The 21651-nt window shown below is 39.3% G+C and overlaps 1 protein-coding gene across 6 annotated transcripts in view; it reads left to right on the top strand.

The window, feature by feature from the left end:
- Positions 1 to 21651, top strand: part of PDS5A (PDS5 cohesin associated factor A) — a 52825-nt gene that overhangs the window by 23696 nt on the left and 7478 nt on the right. For all 6 annotated transcript variants that reach the window (XM_081875629.1, XM_081875628.1, XM_081875630.1 and 3 more), the window contains exons 12-30: positions 890 to 1041; positions 3033 to 3146; positions 4359 to 4440; positions 5757 to 5805; positions 5903 to 6042; positions 6706 to 6821; positions 7220 to 7325; positions 8109 to 8269; positions 9045 to 9168; positions 11046 to 11204; positions 11373 to 11441; positions 12937 to 13073; positions 14128 to 14251; positions 14681 to 14885; positions 15525 to 15639; positions 16540 to 16672; positions 19095 to 19214; positions 20366 to 20428; positions 21006 to 21151. In XM_081875629.1, the coding sequence (XP_081731755.1) occupies positions 890 to 1041; positions 3033 to 3146; positions 4359 to 4440; positions 5757 to 5805; positions 5903 to 6042; positions 6706 to 6821; positions 7220 to 7325; positions 8109 to 8269; positions 9045 to 9168; positions 11046 to 11204; positions 11373 to 11441; positions 12937 to 13073; positions 14128 to 14251; positions 14681 to 14885; positions 15525 to 15639; positions 16540 to 16672; positions 19095 to 19214; positions 20366 to 20428; positions 21006 to 21151 (2315 nt within the window). The remainder of the gene's footprint in view (positions 1 to 889; positions 1042 to 3032; positions 3147 to 4358; positions 4441 to 5756; positions 5806 to 5902; positions 6043 to 6705; positions 6822 to 7219; positions 7326 to 8108; positions 8270 to 9044; positions 9169 to 11045; positions 11205 to 11372; positions 11442 to 12936; positions 13074 to 14127; positions 14252 to 14680; positions 14886 to 15524; positions 15640 to 16539; positions 16673 to 19094; positions 19215 to 20365; positions 20429 to 21005; positions 21152 to 21651) is intronic.

Here is a 21651-nt window from a genome sequence, read left to right as displayed (position 1 = left end):
AGTGATTGCTGACCTGTTGTGACATTTAAGCTGTCAAATGTCAGTTTCTGTTCTCAGTATTTAATTATTTAGAAACTTACAATGACATTTTAGACAAAATATTGTATTAGTCCTGTCTCCTTTCTTCAAAGTAATCAAAACTGAACAGGGCTACTTTTGTGGATAGTGTTCTTGTCTGGCTTTTGTTTTGGGAAAAGTAAAATGTTTATGGATTTCTATGGTCCTGCAGGCTGTGAAAAAGAAGAAAAACCATAATGATGGTTCTTCCACAGCAAGTTACATTTTAGATATTTCAGAAACATTCTAGTCATTGGAAAACATACAGGGAAATTCAAACTAAAGCTACCAAGTTGTGGTGTATAATATCAGAGGCAGAATACATTTCACAAACATCTTACAATCCATGAGATTCTGTAACCACAAATATTGGGGGGTTTTCAGTGATCTAGCAAAGACACAAAAATCCCATTTCTCATATAACATACAAAAACCAGTATCCTGCATCACTGTTTTGCCAGATGTTATGAAACAATAGTTGCTGTGTCACCTGATAGTAAACAGAAATTCGTTGTTTAAAATTTGTTTAAAAATAGTATTAAGAATTAGGAAAAGAATTAGGAAAATGTTTAAACACATTCACCTAGTAAAAAACTCCAAAATCTCTTAGAAGCCACTATTATATCCATAACAAGGGCGGAGATAAAAATAGGGGGACTGATGAAAGAAAAACAGTTAAAAATTTTTTTAAAAAATAAAGGTTCCAAAATATTCTCCAAAGGGTAATTACAAACCACCCCACTTTGAACAGATCAAGGGCACTCATTAAATAAGAAAAAGAGAGTATGTAATCCTGTAAACCTAAAAATGCTTTCTTTTTTCCCCTTTTAAGTGGCGAGTAAGAAAAGAAGCAATGATGGGTCTCGCCCAGCTATACAAGAAATACTGTCTTCATGCCGAAGCTGGAAAAGATGCAGCAGAGAAAGTGAGCTGGATAAAGGATAAACTTTTGCACATATATTATCAGAATAGCATTGATGACAAGTAAGTCAGTGTTAAGCCATTTCCTCGAGTGGTACAATATCCAATTTATTTATCTAAACCTATTTCTCTTTCAATACAGTGAATTACAAATCACATCACAATGTAAAACAATGCACAAATCCAATAAAAGTACCTGTAAAAACATCACAAAAGTATTAACCAAGAGCAGCCAAGACCTTTACTAATGATCAGGGAAATCCAGGGTAAATAAGCCTTTAACTGGTGGCAAAAGTACTCCAAAATAACTGCTGTTCCAAAGAAACGTAAATAAAATTTCCCATGGCTCAATTTGGCCAGCATTGAGCTATTGCTGAACAATAGTTTGGGTAATTGGTAAACTCTATAGGCTTACATATTCCTTTCTCCATTCTATGGTTTGAGATGATGGCAAATTATAGTCATCACTAACCATGAGTTGCTTCAAAACCATAGATCAAAACAAGTTTGGTGATAATTGTTCTAAATGGTTTCCAAAGGGAGAGCTGCAGAATACTAGCATGCTACAAGAAACACCCTGGTGCAGGCATTCCTATGCAGCATAGATTAATTTTGCCTGCATACAAACAATTATATAATGGGGGGTTGGTTGGTTGGTTATTTATTTATTAAATTTCTATACTGTCCTTCGTCTGAGGATCACAGGGCAGTTTACAATATCAAAACACAAAATTACATAACATAGTAGCACACACAAACGCTACTTGCCCCTAAAGATTAAAAGGCCATAAGATTTTTATTTTATTTTTTTAAATAATTTTTATTAATTTTCATAAACAAAAAACACACAAATAAAAACATTCTTAAACAACACATGACTTCCCCATGCCTCCCCTTCACTGCACCCTTGTTTCAAATTTTTTAGCAATCAAAAGGCCATAAGATGTGAGGGCGATCTGGCTGCGACATCTGTCACCCCATTGATCGCCAGGGTTGATTCGGCTGATCTGGCTGGCTAGGCGGGTGTCCCCTTCCTCCCTCACCGCTCCATGTGCGTCCCTCCCGAAGCTGCGCGCTCGGTGGAAGAGGACGACCATCCCAGATAGAAGGAGTGTACCGTTCTTCGGTCAAGGGTATACGATAGCTGCGCTCCCCTGCTAGAACCTCCAAACAAGCAAAAGGCCATAAGATTTTTAAATAGCCAAAGGCCTGGGAGAAGAAAAATGTTTTTGCCTGGTGCTTAAAGATATGTAACGAAGGATAGATACAGTAGCATTCTTCCCTAATGCATGTTTGTGATACATTGTCGTAAGATTCCTTTTTAAAAATGGAATTTTAGTCTCTTGGTAATTTCTGTTGATTCTGTATTTTCATAAAGGAAAAGTGTGTGCCTTCTTTACTTTGTCCTTTTTTAAGATGTTTTCAGGGCATCTCACTGTTGAATTTGCTATTAGATGAGAGAAGTGTATTTGTTTTCTCCAGATGAACTATAGGGGCTAGTTAATTCCTTTACCTTAATAATGAGCATTCCCATTACTAATATTAATTTTATAATTAATAATAGTAAGGGGTATTCTACAGTCTTTCAAGCAGATGCAATATTTTCTTTGGTTTAGATCCTGAGAAGTGTTGGTAGAAGGGGGTTGCCAGAAGGTGATTTATCTTTCCCCCTCCCCCACCAGTCAGTTTGCTGAAAATCCTTGCTTGAGGGTTGCAAGGGCCTCACTCTTATCAAAGAGTGAGCTGTATCATGGTGGGGGAGAGGGGCTGCTGAAAACTGGGAGAGGCTCCTTCCATGAGCTCATACTTGCGGAAAGTGACTCCACCCTCCTCAGACCCTCCCCATTCAGCAGGCTCCCCCAACTCTTGACAGAGGTTTTTGGAGGAACTGCCAAGGGAGATCAACCCAAACCTGCTTGTTTTGAGATAGCAGATAATGTGGAAATGAGAGGATGATGTTTTCCATGATGATGTATACATAGGCTTATGCTCATAATTCGAAAGTATGAGTATTTTGGAAAATACAAAATCTGTCAACTTATTTTCCTTTGCAGATTATTGGTGGAGAAAATCTTTGCTCAGTATCTTGTTCCACATAACTTGGAAACAGAAGAGCGGATGAAGTGCTTATATTATTTGTATGCTAGCTTAGACCCAAATGCTGTTAAGTGAGTATCCTTCTACACAGGGAAGTTCTCAGTGCGCTTTAGTAGTCGCTTTAAACACACAATATGTAGGAGATTCAAAAACAAAATGCCTCACTGTTCAGAATACTACATATTAGTTGACCTGTTAAGATGAACAAACTTGTTTAAGCAATTTGCTGAACTGGGTGTCTACTAGGAGTGTACACTGGCCAGAAGATTCAATTTGCAGCAATATCTGTTGCTTTGGGAAGCAGCCCTATCTGTTTCAGGTGCTCTCTGCGTCTTTGCAATTGAACTCATTATTCAGGACAGAATTAAATCGCCATTATGTGGGATCATAACACAACTTTAACTTGATTTTCTATTCTTAGAAGAGGATGAAATTTGCAAGCATAGCAGGTCCTCCAGAGTGGATTAAGCCTGTCCTGATCATAGACAGAAAGCTCCTGTAGCCTGTTTATTATTTTTTTAGAACAAAGAAAAAGGGCAGACTTCACTGATATGGGGTAGATACAGTGGAAATCATAGGGAAGAGGGTAGTAGAAAAATAGCATAAATCCCTAGAATAGATTGGGGGGGTTGTCCTCCTAGCCAGCAAAATGAAGATTCATCCCATTTTCCACACACACCCTTCCTCTTATTACTTAGACAGTACTCCAGTCTGCTTGAGTTTGTTTCTCAGAAAGAAAGAAAGGATACATGATTGTACATTTTTTGACTGTCAAGGCCACAGAAGCTTAGGGAGTTCCTGTTCCACCTCATGATATATTCTTAACAGCATAAACCGACTCAGAAACGTGAGGACCTTCCCTGAATCACCTCAGTTTTCCTCATAGTTCATAGTATGCACTGAGCCAATGTTCACTCCTAGTATCTTGTCAATAGTTGTATTTTATTCAAGGTTAGCTTTTTTATTTGGATTTTAAGACATGGTATTTTGAAATTACTAGTTGAATAAAGAGCTCAATGAATTTTGTGTGTGTGTCCCTGTGTGCATGCATGTGCAGGCACACACTGATTAAAAACCAACTGAAAGGTGGGAAGGCATCTAGATCTTCATATACACATAATATATGTTCAGCCTTGTTGCTGGAGAAGTTATTGAGAGCAGGATATTGGGCCAACAAGAGATAATGTGATAGAAGAACAGTCAGCTTGGGACTCAATGTTGTATTTTTAGAATCACACTGGTTTTTCAGATTTTAACATATTTGTCATTTCTTTTATGCTTAGGGCACTGAATGAAATGTGGAAATGCCAGAACATGCTTAGGAGTCACGTGCGGGAGTTACTAGATTTGCACAAGCAACCCACTGTACGGTTTTCACAATAACTTAATTGCCTCGTTTTACATTTAATGCTTTGTAACACATCTGCATATATTTTAGAATTAATATATTAAATGATGGTTTTAAACTTAATTTCAAATTCTTTCCCCCCCTTTTTAATTTCAAATTCTAATACTGCCTTTTTCTTAGTTCAGAACTTAGTAATCAGTATCTTAATGGAACTTTAAAGCAAGGGATCCACTCTTGCTCAGAAATATTTGTTGTCAATCCTTTATAATCAGTGACTTCTTGCATTAAAATTTTCTAATGTTCCTGAAAGAACAAACTAGAAGCAACATTTAATAGACTAAATCAGAATAATACATTACTAAATAATATCTAGCATTTTCCTTTGGGTTTTTTGAGGAAAAGACAAAAGTATCTCTTTTTGGTAATTTACACTGCAATCCAAACTCCTGATCTGCTGGCTTGGGGGCAGTGGGATAGAGCAAATGTGTTCTTCTGCGCAGCCCAAGCTGGTACCACTCCTCTGGTGTAGATCTTCCCATTCTTGTCATTGGCATGATTCCTATGTATGATAGTCCATAGAAAGCCCAAAACGGGAGAGAGAGTGGCTGAGCGGGCCTAGGACTCACTGGATCCCAATTCAGTTTCATTGTAGTCACTTGACAGCATTCAGTCCAATTTGTGCCCACTCAGAATGCCAGCCCTGGCCAGTGTGACTGGTAGGGCTGTGGATGTGGTGGTGACTATGCTGCTCCATCAAATTCTACTGCTGCCTGCTTTTAGGTTAGGACTGCTTTGTTGTTGGAAATTGGCTTTTATGGGATAGCAAAATGCTAAATATTTATTTGTTTATTATTTTATTTGATGATCATGTATTTGTAATCTTGTACCCATTTACCAAGGGACGCGGGTGGCGCTGTGGCTTAAACCACAGTGCCCAGGACTTGCCGATCAGAAGGTCGGCAGTTCGAATCCCCGCAACGGGGTGAGCTCCCATTGCTCGATCCCTGCTCCTGCCAACCTAGCAGTTTGAAAGCACATCAAAGTGCAAGTAGATAAATAGGTACCACTCTGCCGGGAAGGTAAACTGCATTTCCATGTGTTGCTCTGGTTTGCCAGAAGTGGCTTAGTCATGCTGGCCACGTGACCCAGAAGCGAGATGAGCGCTGCAACCCCAGAGTATCACAACTGGACCTAATGGTCAGGGGTCCCCCTTTACCTTTACCCATTTACCAAAGTGGGATAGGGGGAGAGAAGAGAGATTCTACAACAGTAGAAGACACTCTGGTATACGAAACTTTCTGTATAAATGCTCATTCTGAACTTCTCTTTTCAGTCAGAAGCAAACAGTGCTGCTATGTTTGGAAAGCTGATGACCATAGCAAGTAAGATCTGTAGATGAGTATGATTACATTGTTGTTGTTTTTTCAGTACAACTAAAGCTGCTACTATAAACTACCTTTTTGAATTTCAATTCTATAGAAAATCTTCCTGATCCTGGGAAGGCACAAGACTTTGTGAAAAAGTTCAATCAGGTTCTTGGTGATGATGAGAAGCTTCGTTCTCAGCTTGAACTATTAATCAGTCCTACCTGCTCCTGTAAGCAAGCAGATGTCTGTGTGGTAAGAACCAGGTTTTTACTATTGTTTCCAGTATAGATAGGCTATGTTTCTTTTATGCATTTCTGAACAGGAATACCACAATAAAAATATGGGGCTTTGACATGGTAGGAAGGGTCAGAAAGATGAGCCAAGAAGTCAGGGATGCTCCTGATAATGGAAAATCCTTAGGAAGTGTATATACACCTGCCTGGGTACTCCTAAATGTTTACCCACAAGTTTTCCTCGCTTGGTTCACACAAAATATTAAACTGTTGTTTAAAATAAGCAATAGTTTAAATAAGTGCACACTTTGCTTTTCCTGTCAATGACCTGTCAATGATCACCACACCACCGGAGCAGAGGATTCACTGACATTCTCTCCCAAGTTCTGAAAGCTGAGAGATAGTCCAAAAAGGTGATACTTTAATATAACTTTTGCCCCTTCTTCCAGCCATTAGTGGGGGGTGGGAAACCCCCACAAAAAAAATAGTAATTCATGCTTGAAGGTTGTACCTAGTTTACACATTTAATTAAGGCTAGAAGAAATTTAGCTCTGTTTAGCAGTATTTGAGCTATGGAGCTTGTGTGGCTTTTGTTTCTGTTAGTTTGTTTGACTCATTCGGAGTACTGCTTGTACAAATTTATTGCAGATTTGTCATAACTTAATCCTTTTATTTTATTCAGAGGGAGATTGCACGGAAACTTGCTAATCCTAAACAGCCAACCAATCCTTTCCTGGAGATGGTAAAATTTCTTTTGGAAAGAATTGCCCCTGTACACATTGACTCAGAAGCCATCAGGTAAGCTTGACTGACAGCTGTCCCATCTTAGTGTTTTTGCAAGGCAGCTCTTTACTGTTGCTAATATGAGTTTCTTTTGAAATCTGATTTATACACTTAAAAGTAGTTAGGAATGAGTTTAAACGAATTAATAAAAAATAAGATTTGCTTTTAAAAATAAAATGGAATATTGAACAAAGGTGAAGGTATGTTGAAAATTTTATTGAAATAAGAATATATCAATAATAGTCTAGATTATTGTGAAAATAAGCAATATTCAGAAGAAAACTGGAATATTAGACTGACTTGGTTACGTAGATAAGTCTTTTTTTTTTACAAAGAAATAGTAGATTGAATGTGTGTATAATATGTAAGCTGTAAGTGTATATTTAAGCTCCCTCCCCCCATTTTTTTCTTAGTGCATTAGTAAAGCTGATGAATAAATCAATAGAAGGGACAGCTGATGATGAAGAGGAGGGTGTAAGCCCCGATACAGCTATTCGTTCAGGGCTTGAACTTCTCAAGGTACTGTCTGTAAAATTACTTGTTTAGTAATACTTCTAAATTCACTACACTGCAGTCCATTTCAGTATTCTTTGGAAGAGTCGGTGCTACTTCTTGACATTTAAAACCTTTCTTCAAATGCTGACATTCACTTGAAGAAACCTATGGAATGGGCCAGCTACAATCCCTTTTAATCTCTTTGTACATTGCAATAATGCAGTGAATTTTAGATGTATGTTGTCCTAGGTATTAGCACAATAAATTGCATTGTGTGTAGAAGGATTAGATCGGGGTTGCCAGCCTTTTTTTGGATGAGTGGTCACAGTTCAAATTTTGAGAAAGTGCTGTGGGCTTGAGGGACAAAATGTCCTGGGGGCACTGAACAATTCTCATGGATGTCAAGGTGGCTGTGGCACAACACAAAATTAGACAAAATATAATGAGTAAAATATAAGCAGTATAGCAGCTTTATAAGGTAAGAAAAGAACACCATGGAAGTGTGGATGGGAAGTCAATCGATATGAGACATTTATTCTGATGGTTGTTTAAAAGAATTTGTAAAATTTGAAAAGCTAATACAAAAAAATTTGAAAAGCTAATACAAAAAAGTTATTAAAAATAATAAACTCTGAAAGTCAAGACTTGGGACTTCCACTAGACAATCTTAGTGTTTCCCACCCCTTCCTTTGAGGCAAGCACAAAGGGAAAGAATCTATATTTAGAATTATACCCTGCCCTACTCCCAGATATTCAGGATTCATTCATGAGTATGTCTTTCTAATTTGTTTTGATGTGTGTCCATAGGTTCTGTCTTTCACGCATCCTACCTCGTTCCACTCTGCAGAGACGTATGAATCTCTCCTGCAGTGCCTCAGGATGGAAGATGATAAAGTAGCAGAGGCAGCCATTCAGATATTCAGAAACACTGGGCACAAAATAGAAACTGATCTGCCCCAGATACGATCGTGAGTGCATTTCTTCAAATACCATAAATGCATTTGGTACTGTCTTATCTTTCAGCTTTTTGATATTAGACAATCTTTTTCTTGCTGGTGCAAATACGTATAACCTCATTGCCCATTACTATTGCATCCCTTAATTCAGAGGTTTTCAACCTTTTTGAGTCCACGGCTCCCTTGACCAACTGCATTCTTTCTGCGGCACCCATCTGGGGCTCAGGAGCCCAGTTATGTCACCCCTTGCCTGCAGAAATGGCAGCCTCTCACCCGGTTTTGAACATCCTCCTTGTGGAGTGTTCCCTCAGCCTCCTCTCTCCTTGGGAGTCTTCTGGGCAGCCACTGCTGCCACCCCTGGTCTCTGAGCTGCCCATCCTGCCCCAAAAGAGATGTCTTCCAGAGGTACCATTTACCTGCAGAGCTTATAGTCAGGGCTTTGGCTTTATGCAAACCGAGAGGGCATCAGAGGAGGGAGGGAGGGAAAGAAAAAGGGGCAGAGGCCAGTGTTGCCCATGGCACCCCTGACCATCATTCAAGGCACCCCAGGGTGTCACGGCACACTGGTTGAAAACCACTGCCTTGATTTGTAGTTAGATTTTTTGCCGGGTTGGGAAGAGCAGTGAACCTTGTGGTATTTGAACTACCTTTCCACCTAAGAACGTGTGCTCTTAATTTAGTTTTATATGGTGGTTCTCTATGTTTCAAAAAAATCTTGCATTGCCTTCCTGCAAACATTACAGGAATTTATTTTTGGTATAATTTTTTTTGTGCTAACTCTATACAGAACCCTTATTCCTATTTTGCATCAGAAAGCAAAGAGAGGAACACCTCACCAAGCAAAACAAGCTGTCCACTGTATACATGCCATATTTTCAAATAAAGAAGTTCAGCTTGCACAGATTTTTGAGGTAGGTTTGTCTGACTTGTTAAAAGCCATGAAAGGATGGAATCACAATTATCAGACCTTTTGAAATTATTCTAACAACCCAGGCTTTTCAAGGAATATATAACACTTCAATAAGTGGTCAGGGTCCACTAGCAGTTAGCAATATTTTACTTCCATTAGAAGTATTAGAAAATTAACTAATGCTTTATTTGATTGGCTGAAGGACTGAAAGTTAAGGGCCCATTTGTCAATGTATTGAAACTATTTTTGTTTTGGTGTGTTACTGTATCAGGAATGTTGATCGCACCAGTATTTAACTTTGTTTCTATTTAAATAAACTTGTATATAATACATTCAGTTAAAGGCACGTAATTGATAGCGTCGCTTGACAAGTGGTGGTTTCACTTGGTAAGTTCAAGTTGCAACACTTCAAGCCTGCCATTATTCCTCACCTCTATAGTGTCTTGATGGAATGGAAGAGTTCTTCATACCAGCATGCCCTTTTGACACCTGGTGATAGAAAGAACTTTACAACATAAGAAGAGCCCTGCTGGATCAGTCCAAGGCTCATATAGTCCATCACTCTGTTGTCACAGGGATTTAATTGATCTGAGTGCACCAGTGATCTCCTCACTTGCAATTTCTAGCCAGATAGATAGATAGATGATAGATAGATATTACCATACTGCCTCCAACAGCAAAAGCAGAACATAGCCTTCATGACTAGTAGCCATCAATAGCCGTATCCTCCCCGAATTTGTCATATCCTGCAAGACTTTCTACTCACTTAGAACTGGTTCAAATGTGTTTTCCTGTTTGAATATCAAACCATTCTGACATTATGAATTCTAGAAAGTTCGGTTTATCTACTTACACCTTTACTCATGAATTTGACTATTGAAGACAAAGCAGGGAAAAGACCATGCCAAACCCATTCCTCAGTTTCAGTACTGTGCTTTGTTTAGTTTTAGGGTTTTAACAGGAAGTATACAAATTGTGTACTTAGCTGCTTGCCAAGCAAGCAAAGCCTTTGGTTTAATGAAGTTTAATGTGCATGTTCTGGACACCGCTCTAGTTGTTATAATGCAATGTTGCCCCTATAACCGTTCCCAAAGGATGCAGGAAAGATGATCAAGCCCAATAATTTGATACTGGGCACTGAGGAACCACAACACAACTTAGTATGTATGTTAACATATAATTCTCCATTTGCAACATGACTCCCAGCTTGACCCCTGCACCCATTTTAAAGGGGCAAGAAAAGCTGCAATTCACTGTAATACAATGTCACAGTGAAACTCGGCATATATATTTATGACACACTGCTCTGATTAACCTCCAACTCCACACTCATGCCCAAGGGGCAAAAGTAAGATGCAAAATGGAATGTGAATTGAGCCTTCCCAAACTGTTCGCTTACCTCGAGTGATGTGTGCCTGCTTGTGCAACTGTACTTCCAGTTTCTTTAATCTCCCCCTGAAGCCCCTTGCACCCTCCAATCTGTTCCAGGTGGGGGGGACAGACGAAGGAGAAGCCCCACGGTATGAGCAAATGCCCACTTCTATTACATTGGACCATATCCCATGTCTTTATCATACCCTTCCTCCAAGGAGCTCATTGGATATGAACTCTTCTACCCAATTGTAGATGGTGTAGCATAAAGCGCTTCTGAAAATAAGATGGATATAGGGAACAAGTTGCTCTCTTGGTGTAGAGTGCTTAAGGTATTTGATTTTTAATATATTGGTTCATACCAGTATATTAAATTGAGTAAGAAACTGAGCTTGTACTGCATATTGGGTCTTCTTGAGATATATATTTGTAACAGAACTATTCAGGTTAGTATTTTTTTTTTGGAAGTGCGTTAATGTGCAATAATTCTTCTCTCTCCTCCTCCAGCCTCTAAGTAGAAGTTTGAATGCTGATGTTCCAGAGCAACTTATAACACCATTAGTTTCTTTGGGTCACATTTCCATGTTGGCACCAGACCAGTTTGCATCACCAATGAAATCCGTAGTTGCAAATTTCATTGTAAAAGATCTCCTGATGAATGACAGGGTAAGGCTCAGAGCGATATAATGACTTTATGGTGAGAATGAAGAATGTTATGTAAATATCTGATGCTGTATGAGCTTGCAAGATGAAGGCAAAATATATTAAAATTCTTTTTAAATTTCTTTTGTCCATTTTTAAAAATTGCTATCAATCATGCATAAATCTTTGCAGTCTACAGGTGAGAAAAATGGGAAATTGTGGTCCCCCGATGAAGAGGTTTCTCCAGAAGTTCTAGCAAAGGTACATTAGTTTCTTACCTTTAACTGTAAGGCATAGCAATTTCCCACAAAAATGTACAACAGTATTAAATCTATTTGTCAATATAAACATCAACAGTATAGCTTGGCCTTTGTAACGTATCGGCCTTCAAAGAAATTCAGTTTGAATATGTCTGGTCGTACAAGTACTTTGCTCTGTATTTGCTGATAAATGGTTGTTTCATTAAATGCTCTTCGAAGTTGGTGTGGAATTAATTTGTTACAAATGCCTACCTAATCTCTGTTCAGCTAATACACATGAAATGATATGATATTTGCTTCTTGCCTTATAATGAAATAGCTTCTTATTGTTACTTTTATGTTATGTAAATGAAAATGGAACGAGGTAAATAAATGAATAAATGCTTAGAATCTAGACAACCATCTCCTAAAACTAAAGTTAGAAGGCTTTACGGTCTTCAAAATGGAATTACCTGTCTTAAGTAACAAGTTCACATTTTTTCAGTTGTTTCTACAGTACATGAATACATACATTCAAATATATAATAAAGCAAATTGAAAGAAAATGTGAGAAGCGTGTTGCAAAAGTATTAACCTTCCTTTTTTCCAGTCCGATTTTTGTGTTATGTCTTGGCACAGAAATCACCAACCCAGTGCCATTGGGCACCAAGTTAGTGACCCTTGTGTATGGGGTTGGCAGGGATTTTTTAAAATTGCAAGCGCTTCCTTCACCCTTGGTGGGGCATTTCTGAATGTGTGGGTGCTCAAGTATGCTGTGCATGTGTGATTGAGAGAGATGCACTTGGCTTGGGGGGGGGGAATGTGGGAGGGAGAGAAGGGATGGGTTTATGTGTAGCCTAAGATATTTGTAGTGTGTATGTGTGAGAGGGATATATGCATGTGTGGTTTGTTTGTATGTTGTGGTCTGAGAAAGAGAGAGGAAGATGCGCATTGAAGAGAGGGAGAGATGCATGTGTTCCTGTGGTCTGTAGGTGTGTATGCTGAGTTTGAAAGAATAAATGAGTGGTGTAGCCACCTTGTGTTTTCCCCCCGATACTCAGGCTCCCTTCTGTTACTAGTCAGCAACAGGATCATTATCTATGTGTATGGAAAATATTGTGTCACCTCCAGAGTCAGAACCAGGAAGACATAGCTGACATCCCACAGCAAGCATGAGCTTGTTCAAGTGGGATGAGGGAAGGAGCAGTGACCATACTCTCTCTAATTTTGTTTTATGCCGTAGCAGTCGTGTTGTTTTGACTTACGGCAGCCATTTTGTCACTGGCACCCAGAGTATTTTCTCAAAATTAGAAATGGACCCACTGGTCCAGAAAGGTTGGTGACCGTTGTTTAACATGAAATTCACACAGGTTTTTTTCTATTCTGAAATTGAATGTTAATACAATTTTCAGTCATTATATTTCAATAGAGGAGGCTTTCAAATCGTAGGCAGTGAACTAAAATATACTTAGTAATGCTGTTAGAAGTATCAATGACTTGATTTTATCTGCTAATAGGTTCAAGCAATTAAACTTCTAGTACGTTGGCTTTTGGGTATGAAGAATAACCAGTCAAAATCTGCAAATTCAACACTCCGGTTACTATCAGCTATGTTGGTCAGTGAAGGAGACTTGACAGAACAGAAGAGAATTAGGTAAGACTTCCCCAAATTTTCACAGTTCATATTTATGTCCCGATCCATCAAGTTGCATAGAAGCAAGAGCTGTGTATATAGAATTTATTGCGGTGGATGATGAAGCCCCTGGATTGGGTAATTCCCTCATCACGTGATGGAGGCAGGAGCACAGAATTGTGGTAGGCAGGCTTAAATTAGTTTTTCAGACTCGCCAAGCAGCAATAATCAATGTACATACCTAGAAAAGAGTGCCTGGCGTGCTCTGGTCCATGGGGTCACAAAGAGTCGGACACGACTAAACGACTAAACAACAACAACCTAGAAAAGAAATCTGAACATACCTGCCTACCTCCCCCTGGCTGATGACATGCCCCCAAAATAAATAATGTAACTCTTTAAACAGAAGAACAAAGGGAACCCTTAAATAAAGCCTTGGCAGCAGCCTGAAATTAGCACAACTGCAGACCACAGCAGGGAGGGTTGCAGTGTCTTCATCGTCCACCTTATAAATCTACTCTTCAGTTAAGACCAATTGTTCTTTCCCTTATTAGATCTGAAAGAGAGGACACAAAACGTTTATTTTGTTTGTTTGTTTCTAACATTTTCTAGTGTTCCAGACATACAAATAAACATACATATAGTGTTTCCATTTTAAATTCATGGAGTATTTTTTCACATTTCGTTTACATTCTGGATGAGTCACTTGTCCTATGCATTGTGCAGTTGGGGGAAGAGAGAGAGCTGGGGGGTAATGATCTTTGGTTCTATTGCATAGTGTTTGTGCAGGGGTTTTGTGTCAGCATCACATGGGTAGGTCCTTTATTTATATACTTATTTATTTTTGTGGGCAGCTACAGCTCACAGTGTGTTTTGGGATGAGTTTTCTCATCTATGTTGCAGTGTGTGTAAAATTTACTTGGTAATGTTTACAGCATGGTGACCAGGAAGTTAGTTACTCAGCTAGAAGTTATGACATTTCCATGAAATTCTAGAAGTTTCATACTGCTTATGCATCTTTAGACACAAGGTTGTCTTCTGAGAGACAGGGATGATTGTCTTCTCTTGTATGCAGCAAATCTGATATGTCCCGTCTACGTCTGGCTGCTGGCAGTGCCATAATGAAGCTTGCACAGGAGCCCTGTTATCACGAAATTATTACCCCAGAGCAATTCCAACTCTGTGCATTGGTCATTAACGTAAGTAATTGTCTTTGAAGAGCTGTGAGAGGAACAATTAATTAAGGTAGGGCACATCCCCTATCATAAAGCTACTGTTTAGTCTAAGATTACCTGTCTTTCTTTCCTTAAACCAGAGCTTTCCAAAATGTGTGTCATGACACATTAGTGTGTCGGCTGCAGTGTGTCATGTGAACACTCCCTGCACTTCTCCCGGGACTGGAAAGGGGTTAGTTTAACCTCCAGTTTCAAGTAAAACTGAATTACTGTGTTGTGAAATGAGGCATGTCTAAAAAGTGTCACCAACGTGAAAAGTTTGGAAAGCTCTGCCTTAAACTTTGCAGATACTGCAAGCATATTTTACTGTTTCACAGAATTGTTTCTGTTGACACCCATATGGTTTGCTTAGTTGCTCAGTTGCACTTGTCCTATTCTTTTCCTCTCTTGCAGGATGAATGTTACCAGGTGAGGCAGATATTTGCTCAGAAGCTGCATAAAGCACTGGTAAAATTACTGCTCCCATTGGAGTACATGGCAATATTTGCATTGTGTGCCAAAGACCCCGTAAAAGAAAGGAGAGCGCATGCAAGACAGTGCTTACTTAAAAATATAAGTATACGGCGAGAGTACATTAAACAGAACCCCATGGCCAATGGTTAGTAAATTTGCTTGCAAGTAAAATTGTATCTTGTGGCATTTTTATTTCAAATTCTGTTTTTTGGTTGTGGTTGAAGAATATAGTACAGTGGTGCCTCGCAAGACGAAATTAATCCGTTCCGCGATTCTCTTTGTCTAGCGGTTTTTTCGTCTTGCGAAGCAAGCCCATTGACGGCTTAGCGGATTAGCGCTATTAGCGGTCTAGCGGCTTTTAGCGATCAGCTGAGAGGCGGCTTATCAGTGGAACAGCTGATAAGCGGCTTAGCGGCTTAGGAAAGGGGGGGGCGAAAAACCCCCGCGGGAATTCGCAAGATTTTTTCGTCTTGCGAAGTAACCCCATAGAGAAATTCGTTTAGCGAAGCGCCTCCAAAACGGAAAACCCTTTCGTCTAGCGGGTTTTCCGTCTTGCGAGGCGTTCGTCTTGCGGGGCACCACTGTAGTTGTGTTCATATATGCTCTGAGAGTTCATTCCTTAAATCTTCCAATAATCACACAATTGAATTAGCTTCACAATATTTTTGTAAAATGTGTTACAGCTATATTGCTTACTTGCATAATAGAAAAATTGAAAAATCTCTGGTGTTGGCTATGTGTCTTTACATTATGCTTAGAACATGTTTATATTATGTTATTCCAGAAAAGCTGCTATCCCTGCTGCCTGAATATGTGGTACCATACATGATTCACTTGCTGGCCCATGATCCAGATTTTACAAAACCTCAAGATGTTGATCAGCTTCGTGATATCAAAGAGTATGTGTCATTCTGTATTGGATATTTGAAAAATGCTAATTTAGATGTTGGATAGATACAGCGCCCAAACTTTCATTTCGCAGTTCTAACAAAGAGAACAATGCCCATTTTTTACTGTAAACTTCACAATTGTTACTATTTGTTACATTTGTATATCACCCTTCATCCGAAGATCATAGGGCAGTTCACAACACAAATTTAGGATTTCCTCAGGAACGCTTAAGAACATTCATTTTGGTGGCTCTTCTTCACACAGTGCATTTTGTTAAATCCATATATGCTACTCCTCTAAGTTGCTCAGAATGTTGTTTAGGTATGATTCAAAGGCAGTCTGCCATCCAGGCAGCTTACTGGACCAGACCTGCCTGTTTTCCACAGTAGATAGAACCGCCTCATGTGTCCTCAGTGCATTCTGAAGAAAGTGTTAGCACCTGAAAAATTATATGACAGGAGGCTTGAGCACACTGTTGTTGCTGGATGGAGACTGGTTTCCATGATGGCTACCCTTTTTGGATAATCATGGTTGTTAATTTGGGGGCGGTTGGTTTTCAAATTACCAGGCTCTGCAAATTTGAGAGGATTCTGCTTACTAAGCTTCCAGGTCATGTTTCCCAAAGCTTCAAACCCTGCCCCCGCATTCCTTCTCCCAGCTTCTCCCCAACTTCTAAGGACTTCTTCCTGTGGCTTGCAATTCCCTCCTTTTGCCCTAATTTGGGTGGGCAGGGATGGTCAAATTTCTAGTTTATTGTATTGCTAAAATCATGCATTGTGGGATACCGGGACATAACATTTCGAGCTGGAAGGGGAGGTGTTTTAGACTCAAGTATGCTTTCTTTCTGGGGAATATTGTTAGTGCTGTTACATGCAACTCATAGCATTGGGGTGTTTTGATTTCATTAGGTGCCTTTGGTTCATGCTGGAAGTCTTAATGACAAAAAACGAAAACAACAGCCATGCCTTCATGAAAAAGATGACAGAAAGTATCAGACTTACACGGGATGGACAGTCTCCAGATGAGCCAAAAGCCAATGAAGTAAGAAATGTGGTGGAAAGAGATTGGTTTTGAAGTCAGTTTTTGAACAAGATGGACAGAATGCTTCAGAGCAAGCAATAAGCCAGAATCTCATTTCTCTCCAGAGAGAATTTTAGTTGTAAGCATTTTGTGTTAGCAATCTCATCTTTACAGAGCGAAAAAGTTAATCCAGCAGAATGTAGTTGTCATCAAGCAAGCAAAATCTTGTTTTCTTTGTTGTTCCTCCTCCTCTTTGCCACGTTGAATGTTTGTTTTGTAATTGCAAAAAAAGCCAACCACCACAAAATTCCCACAGAAGGGAAAGCCCTGGATCTCCTCTTACTTGGGGCGCTTCTCTGAGCACTTGGCACAAATAAGAGTCGTCCCCCCCCCCTTCATATGGCAGCAGTTTGCTGATCTATTTCACTGGCTAGGATATGGTCCAGCCACAGCACAGGTGCTAAATCAGCTACATTGGCTAATGTTATGGGCCGAATCTGGGATCAAATGAGAGGAGTGACTTTTCCCCTCTAACCTGCTCATAGGCCATAAAGGGAGGCCTTGTTAGGGGCTTCACATTGCAGTCTCTGAATTTCCCACCTAAGTTTCAGTATTTTCTTACCTTGCTGTGGGCAAAGGTTAGCCACCGGTTAACAGAGTTGGGAAGAAGCTTTTGCTGCCAGTGAGGGAGTGGTGTTACTTCCCTCATATGTGTGGTTTATTGTAGAGTTCTGTATTTCATGCTCCGATGACAAGAACAGCCCAGAAGATCAGTTCCATGCCATTTTGGCTTGAGATTCCTGCTAACCTCTCCAGTGTTCTTTCAGCATGTGGGTTGAGTGGTGGTATCAGTCACCATTTGGACTGTTGGATGAATCCTTGCCCCACATCGCACCAAATTCTGCTAGCTGTAATTAAATACGGACAGATCAAGTCTAAACCAGTCTATATCAATGTTGAATATGTTTATTCATAAGTCCATCCTGTCCCACTTCCATGTTTATCTGAAAATCAACACGAAAAATTCATATTTCATTACATATCTTCTTATAAAATACCATTTCATCTCTATGTACTCATTTCTAAGCATATATTACCTGAAATACTCATTGTTAATATATTTTGATAGGGGTATTTTGAGCAAAGAGCTGTCACAGAATTTGGAGAAGTGCAAAATACAAAGGATAATTTTGTGCTGATCTGCACATTAGTTCAGGAGGTCTGGATTGGATCACAGAAATCACATTTCTCAAATATAACTAGCTGTAATCAATTTATGTTACAACCTTTTTTTTAAAAAAACCATTTCTCGCCCTGACCTAGCCACTGTGATCCACGCGACGGTCACCTCCAGACTGGATTATTGTAACTCGCTCTACATGGGGCTGCCCTTGAGACTGACCCAGAAACTCCAGCGGGTGCAGAATGCTGCAGCGAGACTCCTTACGGGGTCTTCGCTGCGAGATCACATTCACCCGGTGCTATACCAGCTGCACTGGCTCCCGGTGGAGTACAGGATCAGGTTTAAGGTGCTGGTTTTAACCTTTAAAGCCCTATATGGCCTAGGACCCTCGTACCTACGGGACCGCCTCTCCTGGTATGCCCTACAGAGAAACTTACGGTCTTCAAATAAAAACATCTTGAAGGTCCCAGGCCACAGAGAAGTTAGGCTGGCCTCAACTAGAGCCAGGGCTTTTTCGGCTGTGGCTCCGACCTGGTGGAACACTCTGTCACAAGAGACTAGGGCCCTGCGGGACTTGACATCTTTCCGCAGGGCCTGCAAGACAGAGCTGTCCCGCCAGGCCTTTGGCCAGGGCACAGCCTGACTCCCTCCCTTGGCAATCTTCGCGGAGCTCTGGCCCAATGGTGGCCAGTGGCTTGAATTTAATTAATTTTATAATGAATGATTTTAGAGTGTTGTTTGTGCTGTACTTTTATACTGTTTTATTGTTGTTAGCCGCCCTGAGCCCGGCTTCGGCTGGGGAGGGCGGGATATAAATAAAATTTATTATTATTATTATTATTATTATTTCAGTCTCTGTAGTTCTTACTTCTCCTCTTACCGTGTGTTGGGGGGACTAGTTTATCGAAACAATAAGAAGCTAGGAATTGTATTCAACTAACCTCTTCATCATATTCTTCAATTTCAGTAGCTCTGCTCTGAGTAGGACTAGCTGTTACAGCAAGCTACTTAAACCTTAGTCCTGTGTGTTTGTAAAATTTAGAAAAAGCTTGCTTCATTTTGTTCAAAAGTATAGTGTAGAAAATTAGGCAGGATTTGCACTGGGAGATAATAGGTCTATGGGGAATCCCATTTTTTTAAAAAAGCATAAAATAAGTCTGTAATGTAATTGGCATACTGATTTCTATATGCTATAGTTACATTTGTTTTACGTTGTAAAGTGATTTCTAAAGTCCTTTTACAATTCCCCCCCTCCCACAGAAACTCTATACTGTATGTGATGTGGCCCTGTGTGTAATCAACAGCAAAAGTGCTTTATGTAATGCAGAGTCTCCAAAGGATCCTGTATTGCCCACCAAATTTTTTACGCAACCTGAAAAGGTAATTTTCTAGAACAAACAAATCTTTTTGTGTTCTCTTCTACTTAAGCATACCTTCGAATATGGGAACTTCGTTCTTGGTTGTACTTTCTAAATTACCTATTTAGATAATTACCTAACTATTGCCATGTTCTCTTCCTCTCCCGTGAAACCAAATTGCTCTTAAAACTTCTTTGTGGTCCTATTCTTTGGACATTCAGCAGTATTGAATCTGCCATTACTAGAATATAGTGAAAGTGACAAGCTAAAGAAATTAAATATACAGGTGTCTATAATATGCAAAATCAGTAGTACTTTCAAAAGCACTCTCATAATGGGACAAAAGTTTACTCTGTTTAGCTTAGTGCATATTTCTTAAATATGCTTTAGGACCTTGGCTTAGTGAGCCACTGTTGAACATTGAGCTCACTGCCTAGTTTTCTGATTGAGCTTTTATAGAGGAGTTTAGATCCTGTTATTATAGTGATTACATGCACCTCAGGGTGGCTAGCAGCAATTGAAACCAATACGTACTGTATTAAGGTGTTATCCAATTTTAATCATCCTTGGATAGACCCATTGAATCCATTTATTTTAGTGAGTCTGCTCTGAGTATGACCATTGAATATCTCCCCAAAATTTTCCATAGAACAACAATACAAAACAGAGGTTCCTCAGATAATTTTCTTTCCAAGATTCCAGTTTTAACTTAAATGACAAAACCAAACCCTGCTGGACAAGACAGGTCCCCCCCCCCTGTTGAAACATAGTGGAAAGGGCCTCTAAATGCTCCTCTGCTTGAAATGCAATTCACTGTGTAACCCCACCAGGACCCTGGGCTCATAAAACAAGTCTCACACTTCTTGGGTTGCGGTCCTGTTTTATGAACAAAGTTTACTTGGGGGAGGAGCTATTTTGAATAAGGGTAGGGAACATTTGGTCCACCAGATGTTAGGACTCCAATGTCCATCAGCCCCAGCCAACATGGTCAGTGGCCAGGATGATTGGAATTGTCGTCAGCATCATTTGGAGGACCAAACGTTCCTCCCCTCTGATTTAGAAGCACTCGTTCTTTAAAACTGGAAAGCATTTAAGAATCTCTGCTCCCTGTCAAATTACATAATCTATCCTGAAAATACTAAATAACTTCTCTTTTTCTCTTCCCCCACAAAGGATTTTTGCAATGAAAGGAATTATATTTCGGAAGAGATGAGAGTTCTTCTCTTAACCGGAAAGGTGTTGTTTCTACTTTTTTTTATTTGACACGTATAAACGATGAACCCTTTCAATTTCTGAGAAATGATAAAATTATATACATGACTAACTCAGTGCAACCCATTTAGGGTGTATTTATTTGAGTCTAAATCCCATTGAATTCTGTAGGACTTTATCTTACAGGTTCACCTAAAGTGTCTTAGCCCCTTTGATTTCAGAGCTAATTTGTCGGTTGTGGGTCAGCTTCACTAAGATAAAACAAGAACTTTTATTTTTATGTAAAGGGTGTAAGGAGAAACAATGCTGAGACAATTTGTACCTCAATAATTTAGGCATGTGGTGAACTGGAGGTTGTGGGGAAAATGAAGCCTTTCACTATAACCTTGGAGCTATATCACATTTATAAGTAGGAGAAAGTTCAGGAATTTTCACTGGGCTAGGTGTAGCTGCAGCTATTTAATGATATCCAATTAATATGTCTTATAGACCAAAATGCAAGGGGCCATTTTATATATTGTAGAGATTTTTTATACATTGTGAATTGTGTGTTTGCATGTATTTCAAACTTATTAAATAGGCCTGCTCTTGTTCATTTTAGCCCAAACCAACTGGTGTATTAGGTGCTGTAAATAAACCTTTATCTGCAACTGGAAGGAGACCATATATCCGAAGCGCAGGATCAGAAACTGGAAGCAATAATAGCGTAAACTCTGAGCTGAGCTCTCCTGCAGGAAACAAATCAAGGTCTAATACTTTTCAGCAATATAATTCAGATTTAAAAAACATATTATGTTAAAGGATTCTCTCAATATAGGATTGTACTTTACTTTTCTTAATTATGTGGAAAATTGCTATTTTTCAGTTTATGTATGGTATTGTATTTTTCTAAAATTCAGAGTTTGCAAACTTTTCAGTGTCATAAAGGAATATCAAATTCTTAGAATTCCAAGTCCTTTAATGAACTAAGTCCGCCAAGCACTTCTTCACCTCCATTTTGAAATGAACATTTATATATTTGGTCTCACCATCTGCTTTCAATTGTATTACCTGTTAGAATGTTTTATGTAGTCGCAGTATTATATCTAATGAGGTTTGGATTAGTTCACATTGCTAGCTGCACATTTTTCTCAAATTGTTAACTCTTTTACTCACACACACAGCTTTATTGTGGTCCATAGACCCAAAATACACAGTACAATAATAGTATATATCAGCAGTTATTAAGGTGTAAAAACTGAATCTCA

This window comes from Podarcis erhardii (genome assembly GCF_964252035.2).
Source record: "Podarcis erhardii genome assembly, chromosome: 9".
Classification (NCBI taxonomy): domain Eukaryota; kingdom Metazoa; phylum Chordata; class Lepidosauria; order Squamata; family Lacertidae; genus Podarcis; species Podarcis erhardii.
The sequence above is the reverse complement of the archived record's forward strand: the minus strand, read 5'-3'. Positions and strand labels throughout refer to the sequence as shown.